This window comes from Drosophila yakuba, chromosome 3L (assembly GCF_016746365.2).
Source record: "Drosophila yakuba strain Tai18E2 chromosome 3L, Prin_Dyak_Tai18E2_2.1, whole genome shotgun sequence".
NCBI classification, from domain to species: Eukaryota; Metazoa; Arthropoda; class Insecta; order Diptera; family Drosophilidae; genus Drosophila; species Drosophila yakuba.
Window position 1 is genome coordinate 72,923 of NC_052529.2, and position 12,966 is coordinate 85,888.

Here is a 12,966-nt window from a genome sequence, read left to right on the forward strand (position 1 = left end):
AGGAAAACTTGGTCTTGTTTTCTTGAGCGAGGACCTTGTTGCACATTTGCCAGCTCAGATACATTTTCCCCGACTGCCTAGGCGTTGATAAAAGTTTTTCGCCTTATTCATGTTTTTATCAGCCTTTTTAGCATTCATACTTCTTTAAATAAAATTTGGCGTTAAAACGAGAAAATCAGACAAAATGCGATTGCCCAATTTTCTTGTCGGCTAATGAATAATATATAAGATAACATATAAAATATACAACAGGTAGAAGGATCAAAGTCGATCTGCCCGTTTTGTATGAACGTCGACAGCTTCGAAAGATTAAGATGCCGATTCTAGAAGTACATTTCTATCAATTTGTCAAAAAAGTATTTGTCACGCATTTGTCAATTACTATTGCCACATTAAACTCGCAACGTCTGGAAATAAGGAGACGACAACTTGATCCCTGTTCGATCCCCCCAAATGCAACATCAAAGATGAAGCACTGAAACACGAACTGTCAGTCGGTGGAGATGATAACTGATTAGTTGCATAAGCTGGCTTTTAATATGCAATTTTCGTTTGGGATTTTTACCAAGGCCAAGGAATTAGCGGGGCATACATGTAGTCACATACATAAAGCAAATACATAATGTTGGCCAAACGACTGATACACGATTATAGCAAATCAAATTCTACCCAATATCAACACAGGGCGGGGAAAGGCATTTTGCACATCTGTTTGAATTTCACTCACAATTTTCACTCTCTTTTTTCGGACAGACATGGATAGCAAAGAAAAAGTAATAACATACCCAAATATAATAAAAAGAAGGGGAGAATCAGCAGCAGTACGGTGCAGGGGTGTAATATGCCTGCTTACTTTTAGGGAAAAGGGGCGAAAGGTGCTCAATGGGCAAAGTTTACTAACACTGCGCGCCTATCGACCTTGGTGGCAGACAGCGATTCCAAGCTGGAATCGGAGCAGAAGTGTCGCAATCAGAACATCAAGAAGGCAACCAGGACAAGGCAGATAGTAAAAATCATTTTCCGTTTTTTTATTCCCAGCTATGCATTGCTACATCGAGGGGGAAACACAAAACTTCCAAAAAGTTGGCATAACCCATGAGGAGCTGAAGGGCCGTTTTTACGATCTAGACAAGCCGGTCTATGTATATAGATGTAATGAAGTCTTCAAATAAAAACAACCATATATATCAAAAATAATATAATATATATGTATATAAAAAAAAATGTATATAATAAATTTAAAATACTAAAAACTAAATCCTAAATTGGTTGATCTATATTTTCGTTATGTATAATACCAAAATCAAGGTATATTTCCATTGGATTCACCAGCCCTAAACGCGAGTCATACGGTTCCGGATGGTAATGAAAAATATTCCTCAAAAGAAATGAAAACACCTAAAATTAAACTTGAACTGATACGTCTTATGCACATATCAGTGAGGTGGGCAGTTCAAAGCCATCACGATGCTCTAAATTATTATCGCAGTGCAGCGAAAAATTCACAGTCACCGTCGCCAATAAAGATCAGTAATTATACAACAGGAGCGCGTTTGGAGACGATTGACGAGGTCGTGGGTCTTATCTTATCACCACCTGTATTGAGGCCTGCCCTAGAATGATGCGGATGACAGCATCCAAAGATAACGTGGACCGCTATTTTCGGCCGGGATTGGACCTATGCGGCGACCTATGCTGATGACGGGAGTCTGCCGCTGATATGGTGCAATGCAAGGCTCCAGTCGGGGGTATAAAAGACTCTGTTTGGGTGCAGTCAAGACAACAGACTTTAGGTGTTGGTCGTTGAGCGAACCAAAGCCGGAGCAGTTGAAGGAGAATAGAATAGGAGCGAAAGGACCAAGGATGAAGTTGACTCTTGTGATACTGGCCCTCGTTGGCTGTGTGACCGCCTTCAGCGTGCCCACACAGCAGGTGAAGATCGCCGACAAGACCTTCCTGGAGAAGCAAAAGTTCCTCTTCGAGGTCGTCTACCGCATCGATGAGCCCCTCATGTTTGAGGAGTGGATTAAGATGGGCCAGAAGCTGATCACCGACAAGGCTCAATACGAGGTAAGTGCATCAGGTCTACAGAGTCTTCTTAAAACCATGTTCTTCTACTTCCCCGCAGACTTTCGATTTTTACATGGAGAAATTCTGGGAATCCTACAAGCTTGGAGTCCTGCTGCCCAAGGGAGAGTTTTTCGGCGCCCTGGTCAAAACCCACCACAAGCAGGCATACGGTCTGTTCAACTTCTTCTACTACGCCAAGGATTGGGAGACCTTCGTCCGCAACGTCGCATGGGCCCGCATCCACGTAAACGAGGGCATGTTCGTCTATGCCCTGACCCTGGCCGTCCTCCACAAGCCCGAGTTCGAAGGTCTGATCCTACCCCAGATATACGAAATCTTCCCCCAGTACTTCTTTAACAGCAAGTTCGTGTACGCGGCCGAGAAGTTCGACTATGAGGTCTTCAGCAAACTGATCATGTACGAGAAGGAGTACAAGGATATCCTTTACAAAGACTACAGTGAGTTCACCGGCAACTTTTATTTCTACACCAAGGACTGGAAGACATGGCAGTGGTACAAAATGATGGGTCTGGACCAGGAGTGGTACGTCGAGGACAAGTACTTCCTCCGGGAAAACTTTGCCCAATTTGTGAATGATCCCAAGTACGTTGATGTTGTCAAGGGCCTAAAGAAGTTTTACATGCCTGTCGACTATACCCGCGACATCGATTTCTTCAACGATGAAACCAAGATGAGCTACTTCACCGAGGATCTTGGCTGGAACGCTTACTGGTACTACCTCAACATGGACTACGCCTTCTTCTTAAACGGCAAACAGTTCGGATTGGACAAGGACCGTCGCGGCGAATACTGGATCTACAACGTCCAACAGATTCTGGCCCGATACTACCAGGAGCGCCTGGCCAACGGCTTCGGAGAGATCCCCGAGTTCTTCTGGTACAAGCAAATAGAGTACGGCTACGATCCCCAGCTGATATACTACAACGGCATCGGCTACAGCTACCGCAAGAACTACTACGACTTCTACACCTACGGCAATTTTGAGATGTACAACCAAATCCAGAACTTCTTCAGCCGCATCTACAAGGTACTAGAGACAGGATTCTACAAAACCGCCGACGGTCAGGTGTTTGACCTCCACAAACCCGAAGCCATTAAGATTGTAGGCAACTACCTGCAGGGCAATGCTGACACCTTCGACAAGTACTTCTTTAACTACTACTACATGCTGGCACATATGTACTTCGCTGATGTGGACTACACTGACATGGAGGTGTTCCCTAATATTTTCCTGAACTTTGAAACCATGCTGCGGGATCCCTTCTTCTACACCTTCTACAAAAAGTTCACCGATGTGTTCTACACCTTCAAGTACTACCTGAAGCCGTACACCCAGAAGGATCTCTTCTACGAGGGCATCACCATCAAGGATGTGAGCGTCAGCAAACTGGTAACATACTACGATATAGTGGACTTCGATGTGACCAACTTGCTCAACGACAAGATGACTTTCGTCGACGGCCAGTACGTATGGGACAAGGCTCTGTTGGCCCGTCAGGCCCGCCTTAACCACAAGCCCTTCAACTTTGAGTTCACCATCGAATCAGACAAGGTGCAGAAGGGAGTTGTCCGCGTCTTCCTGGGCCCCAAGTTCGACGAATACGGCCGCGTGATCCCACTGGACTACAACCGAAAGAACTTCGTGCAGATCGACAGCTTTGTGTACCCCTTCATTGCCGGTACTAACACCATCAAGCGCAGCTCCAAGGAGTTCAGCTGGACCGCTGAGGACAGGATCACCTACACCGAGCTCTACAAGTACGTGATGCTGGCCAGCGAGGGCAAGTACGACTTCCCCCTGGACATTAGCGAGCCCCACAACGCCTTCCCCGACCGTCTGGTACTGCCCAAGGGATGGGAGCAGGGCATGCCCATGCAATTCTACTTCTTTGTCTCGCCATTCGCCGAGGAGTACGAACAGTTCTCTAACTTCGATTACACCTACTCCTCGGGAGTTGGCTCTGGCACCCGATTCGTGGACACTAAACCCTTCGGGTATCCCTTCGACCGGCAGATCGATGAGTCTGACTTCTTCGTGCCCAACGGCTTCTTCAAGGATGTCAAGGTCTACTACGTCGACACTTTCGCCAAATACTTTGAGAAGAAGTACGCCCAGTTCGGCTCCTTCGACTACTCCATCGAATACTAAGCAACACAGGATCTAGCTCTTAGCACACATTAACTGTAACGAATTGCAATGTCGCATGCAAACAGAAAACCAATACAAAAAAAAAAATTTTAAAAGAAATCAAAAATAAAGCTATACTAAATAATTAACTCCTCAATATTTTTTAGTTAGCCACGCACATCTTTTGAAAACTAACCTTAGCTTGTTCTCAACAATAACAAGCCGTGCGTAATATTATTACTTAAACTAAAGAAAATTTTTCCTTTATAAGAAATTTGAATATTTTGGGATCACCTGAAGCACAAAATGTCTTTCGTACTAAAAAAGAAGTAAAGCCGCCTAGTGGCATATGGGTTAATGCCTGTTCGGCGGCTCCCAAGTCAAATGGAAACCGAAAACTGGACGCTGGAGTCCTTTTTCTTCTTGGGTTCTTCTTGTGTTTCGCTTGGTGGAAAGAAAGAAAAAGTCTAAAAAAAAACGCTCAGCTCTGGAAGCTAGTGGTTAAATACTGAAGACATAAGGGCGAGGTCCTTGGGCAGGAAACGGCAAGGGTTCGTTAAACTTTTAACGCCGGCTAAGCCTGAAACGAGTCCTGATTCCTGTCTGCCTTATTCCGCTCCGCATTTGGTCCTTGTCTGCGGCTCAGCTTTTAGGAGGCGTATGTCGATGGAAGAGAGGCCAGCTCGTGCGTTGCTTTCTGGCCACGCACAAAATATCGACGCACTTTTGAAAAGTCTCTGGGTCCCCCATTTGTATTTGGTGCGTCACTCCTGCCAGCTTGTGGGTATCGTCTGGCGGTGAGACGCAGGAACAACAAAATGTAAAAAAGAAACGTAAAAAAAAACAAAACTGCCTGAAGCAGCAACCACCGCAAACAACATCAGCATCGAATGGAGTGCAGAGGGGAAGGCTATGAAGTGGTATGAAGTGGTGGCAACCCAGTCAAAGACCTAAACAAAAAAACTCAGACTATACCTCGCCTTCTGTCAGTATGCGTGTGCTCTATTCTCTCAAGAGTTTTGTCTAAAACTCCTTGGACTTCTTGGGGCGTAAGCAGGCAGTCGTGCACTTCATTCAATTCAAATTACTTGTCTTGGCCCCAGCTCCCATTTTAATTGCTCGGCAAGCGGAGGTAGCTTAACCAATAAGTTATTAACATTTGTTTGGGAACAAAAAGTTAAAGATTTTTGGAAAATCAATCGAAATCGAAAACAAATAAAATAAAAATTCCAAAATATTTGTAAAGTTCATAAAAAACCTTTCGTTTTACGAAATAAAAACGCTGCATTCGCGCCAAAAATGAAACATTATAAGGCACACAACTGCGAGTTCATCACCATCCAGCAACGATAAAGTGTAGAGCACATGTGGCTTCTTCCACCCCAAAGCCCCCCTTAACCCGCTTCTACTCATCTCCACGTCATTTTGCTGCACGCATTTTGTGTTTTGTTTGCTCTTCACAAATTAGCAGTCGACGACCCCAATATCAGTTTACGACCTGAGAATGGAAAAGGCAACCACTAGCTCAAAAAGCACGAATCCGGGTTGCAGGGGCTACCGGTCCGATTCCAGTTTTATTCTCACCTTACGGTTCTTTGGTTGAATGGCTGGCTGGCCAGACACCAATGAACATAACTGAAGGGTTTGGAGAGCTGAAAAGCCCCAGAGGGCAGTCCTTTCCGCCTTCTTGCACTGAATGATAGTTGCAATAGTTTACAATCGTATACGCCACTACCTCACATATACGCTCACATAATATAATTTGCAGCTCAAACCGTTCGAAAACCTAATTGTGCATTCAATATTTAATAATTGTTATATCGCTACTCATGTTTTAGGTGAAGTGTTAGTATTTCAACCACATCTATAGGCCCATAGAGAGATTGGCAGCTCCTCTTATTCTCAGAGGCTTCAGTTTTCTAGCCGGGAGTTTATCTAACTTCTTCTTTTGGCACTTGGTTTTCCGTATTCTGTTCTGTTGGACGGTTTCTGTAGCCCTGTCCGTGGCCGTTATACATCTTTTTTGCACTCTTGCCACTGGTGCGGTCCCTATCGCACGAGGCTGAGCATCCTTTTTACTGTGTCTCTGGTCAAACTGCAGCACCCACTTGTTTCTTGTCCGTTCTGTTTAGCAAGCGAAGCTCTCAGCACAGAGGATTTTTCCCGCCAAATGCCTTGCAATGTGGGAGCAAAAAGCAAAATAAACCAAAGCGATCCGAGCTCAACCGAACCATTCCGACTGCAGCAGACAATACGACATGGTAAGTCCTAGGTCGGTTACACAAACACCTCTGGTTCATGGCAATAAAACTGGCTTGACTCCACCACTAGTGACGCACCACCAGACCAGAGGCCTCGCCGCATTGGAGGGCAGGAGTTCGAAATCCGGGCCCAGACAGATGCGGGCCGAGGATGAGGTTGCGTTGAGGCAACTCGCTCCCTCATTGTTGTTCTTCTGTTCCGCCGTTTCAATATTAAAATCGACAAACGAAAATCATCAGCAAATTGTGTGCACTGCACAAAATGAGGAATGTTAAATATCATTTAAATGTAGTTTATCTGATTTTTAACATGATATTTAATTAATTACATCACTGTATAACAATTAAGCGTTTCTTACGCCAGATACAATTTGGACGTCATAAGCATTTACCGCATAAAGGTTATACTATGGGAATTTTTGTGTTGCCGTGCCCTTCCATCTGTTCCATTCTGCCCCCGCACCGAATCCGTTCATTTCCATGTTCTCGTTCCATTTGAATGTGAATGAACCCGGCCAAGGACAATGATCTACGACAGCTCAGACTCACAATCGGACCATCGGGGTTTAGAGCCCAGGTCCACTTTGAGAACCACGCCCCTTCCCAGCCAAGATTTTCGCTTTTATTTTCATGTGCGATTTATTTGGCTGAGGGTTGATTTTTTACGACTGCGGCACAGGGTAGCAGAAGAGGAGGAAGCAGCAGACGTCATTGACATTGCAAATTTGACGAGGGCAAAGCGGCAGAAGCAGGGAAAGCAGGAACAGCAGACAAAACAAAACAAATCGTAAAATTTGTACCACTCATACCGCTCCAACACTCTAGCAGCAGTCTGTCTCGAGCTTAGAAAACTTTGGGAGAAGAGCTAGCTGGATGCTGCAGACAGACAGAAGGGGGACTCCCAAAACATGGACAAAAGCATTGTCAAACGAAAGTGAACGATTCAAGTATTTGCGGGGTTACTTTAACTGGGTATTTGGTTAGTAAGAGTGTTATCAAAAGGGTGGGGATGGGGGTTATATACAATTCTTAATGTATATTTTTCATGCAAAGCATGACAAATAAAACAAACTCCGTAATTATTTCTCAGTAAAATTCTTTAAAAGATTTATACTTTTCAAAATTCTCTTCTTCTGTCTCTCTACATCTACATGCAGCTGGATACGTAAATTACTATATATTTAGTGACAAGACTGAGCCCCATAAAGCACCCCACTCCACTGGGATCGTAAAAGAGTCTCCCTTAACCCCTACAATCCGATCCATGAGAACACAGCTAATACCTGACTCACGTGGTTGTTGATTAAATCCGCTGTTTGTTGTAAGACCAGTTAGTGTCTCTCCTTCCCGTTGGCCGAATACTTTACTACAATTTTGCACCTGCCTTCGATGTGTTATTTTGCACCTGCCCCACCGTAATCATCATTCGCGCAAGCGGCGGAGTTAAAAGCATTGCCCACTGCCTCTGGTTTGGGTTTGTTTATTTGTTTTCAAGTTCTCGATATTGTTTATATGTATGGTGGCAGGGATGTCAAATGCAGGGACAGTTCAATGTCCTCTTTGGTCAACGAGAGGATAAACTGATGCTGAAAGAGAGCATATAACTGCAACTAACTCTTAGTATTAATAGACTTAATAGTCTAGTAAGTATTATTATCTTATATATCTTATTTTATCTTATCCTTTGTAAATAATATTCGGTTTCTCTTAATTAGTCCCGGTGCACTTAGTGGATAATGGTCTACTTTGATTCTTTGAAAGTATAAACTAACAGTTGCAGACGACGTCTAACAATTACACTTCAAAATTTGGCGACGTTTAGCGCACGATTGCCAAAAATCACAGCGGACTAACATGCTTTTCCGATCCAAACCACTTCGCGCCCTTGAATTTCCACCCAACGCTTCAGTCAAGTTTCGCGACTATCAGACCACTATCAACGAACCGCATATACCCTCTTACTGTAAGTGTAACGCGCTTCAAAAATCCCTTAAGGTCCCAAAAGCAGTGGAGGCAGTATATTCCCGCCAAACAGGAGCAAACGAAACAAACAAAGACCAGTGACAGACTGGAAAAACAAAGACGCAGACAAGTCGCAGCCGAAAGTACTTTAGCTACATCGATAAGAGATAAGAGCTTATTGAAAGAAAAAGTAAGGTGTAAAGATGACAAACAGAGCGATTACCGAAACAAATTTTTTTCGATTTATAATACGAAAACCTAAATTCCACGAGTTGAAACTTGTAAATTGGCCAAATTGCTAGAACTGTGAAATATCAATACTGAATTTAACTTTGATTAAATCAGAATCTGTTTGATATCCTTGAGGTAAGGCGGCGTGTGCAGATGTTGGCAACCGATGGATGTTTTACTTATTCGGTGCGCAGACCTAGACATTACAGACGACGACTGTATTCAGCTTCTATTCCAAGTGATTTGTGTGGGAGCAAAGCTTTTCTGCCAGACGACAGCCACGAAATTATTGCTCTTCGGTTCCGTCCGACCCATCCACTCAACAAAAATATACGTGGGTCTGTACTTTGACCCTCAGACTACGATTGCGACATTTTCCGAAATTCCTCTCAACGCAGCCCGTTATCGCACGTTAAATATTATGGCGCCTGTGTGGTGTTACTGGCATTGTTCGGCACTTTTTATGCGAAATTAATTTAGAAAACTTTTTTTTGGAACCGAAACATACCCACTCTTTAATTTTAATTTCTAGTGAAATCGGGAGTGCCACTTATGGATTTAAAAGGCGAAACAAATGCCTGGATTATGCGATACATAAATAAAAAAACTAAATCTTTTTAAAGTGTTACCGGTTTGTGGACGTGGTCAAGATGTTCTGCATTCTGATCGCAATGAAGTGGTAGCATCTGTTATATATAAAACCATCAACACGAGACGCAATATTTCACCTTCTTCTGCGCGCCCTTCCACTGGAGCTTCTTCTGGTGGTGCATCGCCCCTTGAATATTCCTTCTTCTTCTTGTAGTCTTCCCGTTTCACTTGCTTGCCAACGTTACCCATATGTATCTAAGAAAAACATTAATAATTACGACTCTGGTAGTTTCGAGTCCGAGATATTGTTTCTTCCTAGCGTATTTTTTCTCACATGTTTTGGCGGACCGCGGAAAGAGATAGACCAAGGTTGTGGGGCAGAAACGGGGGGACTGGGAACGTAGGATGGCGCAGAGGCGCATAAAAAATACCCAAGCCGCAGACAGTGCAAAAACAACAAGCAGAAGAATGCAGAATGGATGAGGAATTGGAGAAGGGGTGGAAGGCGGAAGAGACAGCAGCAGAAGACCCAAGGAAGAGATCCAAAAAACAGAACAGAACCAGATGGAAAATGGAATGGAATCGAAGCGCAGTTAAAGGAAATTTGCTTTATACGTTTATGTGTGTTTGTTTTTGTGTCTGGGCACCAAAGACACTCATAAACAATGATGAACGGGGTGAATGGACGCAAGGTGACGTTGCGACGCAGTCGAAGCCGCTGCTTCTGCTTCCTCACAGGGTTGGCAAATTCGGGCGTCAACAACATTCTCTTTCTAAAATGTTTTTTTTTTTTTAATTTTCTAGCTTTAACTATAAGTATGATAAAGATATAGAAAATACAAGTGAATTATCTTTTAACAATAATGATAAATATATTACTTTACTTTCAAATAACAAAACATAAATAAAATTTAAATACTAATCAATTATGAAGAATACGTCGAACTTTACCACATTTTCGCGAAAAGTGTTCTCCATAATATTGCATTAAGCGACACATTGGGCGTGGCACTTAGCGGAGAGTCAGAGCAGAGGGCGAGAATCGAGAGTTGTGGCATAAAAATTGAAGAAGGAACAAAGAAACCAACGAGAGAAGTTTTTGGTTCAATTCAGTTCATTTCGTTTCGTTTCATTCTGCTCTACTGGCGTCTTTCAGTGGTTCTTTGGTTATTTATTTTTGGCTGTTTTGCTTTGATCCCCTCATTCTGTCTGGGGAAATATTCGTCTTGTTTTTGCGCTCATTGCCATTGCACCTCACTTCGCCCGCCATTTGGCATTTCCTACTCAACGTTCCCAGTACTATTCTATCAAATTGAAACAAATTTGCAGAGTATACTACTATTACTTATCAAAGAATCCAGTATACTCTTTTACTTCACGGTTAACGGGTATTATCACTTAAGGAAAAAGTATACTGCGAATAAATTGAAGTCAGAAGTTGTCGGGTCTGCTGCAGTTTATTGCAATGTAATTTAACTTTCCTTTTTACATTGACGTATTCTAGCATATTTTTTAATGTGTATGTACATATACTGACTCCCTGCAGTTTTTCCGAGTTTTCCTTGCTCTTCTGTCTGCATTTTGCCCTTTTCCCTTTGTTCACGTAATGGTAAACCACTAACACCGTATTTTATACGGCAACCTCGTAGATAAACAAGCGCACAGGTAAAAATACACCCGAACAGGAATTCAAAATAGGCGGGACTTTTTTTCAGTTTCCCTTTTTTTGTTATGATGCGAAAAAGAAAAGAGAACTGCAAAAAAGAAAAACAAACGTGAGTATAGTAACTCTCTGCGCTGGATGTATTTTAAAAACTTTCATCTTTGCCATTTTAATTACCATTTAAGTTAGTTGTTTCACTTATTTTATTTTATTAGTTGTACTTTATTGAATTCTCCAATTTAATGAAATGCCTAATAAGCTGACAGCCGAAGATGAGCAGTGAATTAATGGGGTATTGTCACGCTCCCTGCCGTTTTTTTAACCCCTGAGCTCTTTTGTACTTTCCATTTTCGAGTACAAAGTGTCGTAGAAAAGGGGGTTCAGTGATGTCGAGTGGTGTGGGTAAAATTCCAAAATTATGACATTTAGTTTAAGTACTTTCATAATTCAGTACTTAATTATTCGTTACCTCGTCCCGTCAATATACCTAAAAAAAACCCAGCTTTGGACTAGGTACAACATAGTGCATCATCGGATTCAGAATCTGACTCATATTCGTCAGTCGAGTATATGGGACAAGAGCCTGAGAAGGTTGACTGCAATTCAGTGAAGAAGAATCTCTGCTCGTCCTCTGTAGCTTCCATTTCTACATCACTGTAACGCCTAGGTGAACCGAAGTTTTGGAGGTGCATGGCTCTGTTGACTAAGACCTTCAAATGGATCTCCTCCTGCTCCTGGCAGACCCTAAGTCGTTTGTATTCCTGCTTGTCTCCATAAGTCTTGCATTTCTTGAACATCAATCGAGTTGATTTTGCCTTGAGCTGTTTTATAATAGCGTTCTGAGTATCAATAGCGCTGACCACCTCCAAATATTCCTTGTACATTGCCTGCTGCTCTTCATCGTCCTCATCGCTCTCATTAAGGAGCTCGAAGGGATCCTTCTCCTCCACCTCGAACGCATCTTCCACTTCAACGCCCTGTTCGTCGTCTTCGCCCTCTCCTTCAAGATCTTCAGCGTCTTCCTGTCCTTCACTTTGCACGTCCTCAATGTCTCTAGGGTCTTCTCCTTCCTCGACATCAGCCATTGTATCGGATCTCAGTGGTAAATGGTATTATAAGCGGTGCAGGGGTATTAAATTACATAGTTATGAAATACTTGAATGAAATAATTTTGATATATAGATCGAATATAAATTGTTGTACATGTATCATATGGTCAACCAACACGTAAACCTAAGCTCTCCTCCTCGCGGTAAAAACTCCGTTTGCTGCGCACGACATATTTTTATTCCTCCAGCTCGCCATTTTTTTCTTATTGCATTTCCGTTTCTCTCGTTACTCGCCCTTTTCGTATACCTTTTTTGTTCTCCACCATAAAAGCTGTTGCGCTGTCAGCGCCCCTTTGGTCTCCTTCTACAACCTTCTCTTCGCTATGTTACGCTTTTATTGACACAGTGATTTCATGTGGCTTAGTCCGGTGGATTACGCTTCAAGACGCACCACTCGGCTGCTCCTCCGCGTTCGCATTAATCATAGAAATGCTATGCCCCAACTACAGAATGCAGTTTAATTTGGCATGAAGTGCATCTAGCGGCAGGGTCGTTTTATCGTTCCATCAGTAGTTAAGAAGTTTATAACCGATAATAACCTGTAAGACAGTAAAGCCAGGGTGCGTATTTGATGACTTTCCCAACGACACAAGTTGCTGTTTTAATGGCGTCATATTTTTATGGCTGCATCCAAAGCAATAGCATCAAACTGGTGCATTGAATGGCATAATAGATCTACATAATTTGTATGTAAATTTGGGCTTCAAAGTTGGCATTGTGTGCAATGACAGACAAAAAGGCTGCGAACAATGTATATCATGGAAATGGAATAGATTACGATATAGAGATACAGCGCAGTTTAAAATCGGTTTGTGTTCTGTTGGTTAACCTTAAGTTTCTGTTTTATTTTTGTAGTAATTGTCGCAAGCAATTGCTCGCGAGCTCCTAAAAGAGACAGTTGGATTAGAATTATGTCAGATTACGCATACG

The 12,966-nt window shown here is 42.8% G+C and overlaps 2 protein-coding genes across 2 annotated transcripts; one reads left to right on the forward strand and one right to left on the reverse strand.

Moving 5' to 3' along the window:
* The first annotated feature begins 1,781 nt into the window (after positions 1-1,781).
* LOC6532182 (larval serum protein 1 gamma chain) lies at positions 1,782-4,369 on the forward strand. The gene is made up of 2 exons (XM_002092914.4): positions 1,782-2,070; positions 2,129-4,369. Exons 1-2 carry the CDS (start codon positions 1,864-1,866, stop codon positions 4,238-4,240), a joined length of 2,319 nt encoding a protein of 772 aa, XP_002092950.3. The 5' UTR covers positions 1,782-1,863; the 3' UTR covers positions 4,241-4,369.
* A 6,675-nt stretch (positions 4,370-11,044) lies between these two features.
* LOC6532177 lies at positions 11,045-12,128 on the reverse strand. Its single transcript, XM_002092915.4, has one exon. It carries the CDS (start codon positions 12,010-12,012, stop codon positions 11,437-11,439), a length of 576 nt encoding a protein of 191 aa, XP_002092951.1. The 5' UTR covers positions 12,013-12,128; the 3' UTR covers positions 11,045-11,436.
* Between the last annotated feature and the right edge of the window lie 838 nt (positions 12,129-12,966).

What these genes read in the sequence shown, in the direction of transcription:
- LOC6532177 (XM_002092915.4), bottom strand. Translation starts at nt 12,012, where the DNA reads ATGGCTGATGTCGAGGAAGGAGAAGACCCTAGAGACATTGAGGACGTG.
- LOC6532182 (XM_002092914.4), top strand. Translation starts at nt 1,864, where the DNA reads ATGAAGTTGACTCTTGTGATACTGGCCCTCGTTGGCTGTGTGACCGCC. An exon ending in CCGACAAGGCTCAATACGAG is followed by an intron (nt 2,071 to 2,128) that starts GTAAGTGCATCA and finishes ACTTCCCCGCAG; the next exon opens with ACTTTCGATTTTTACATGGA.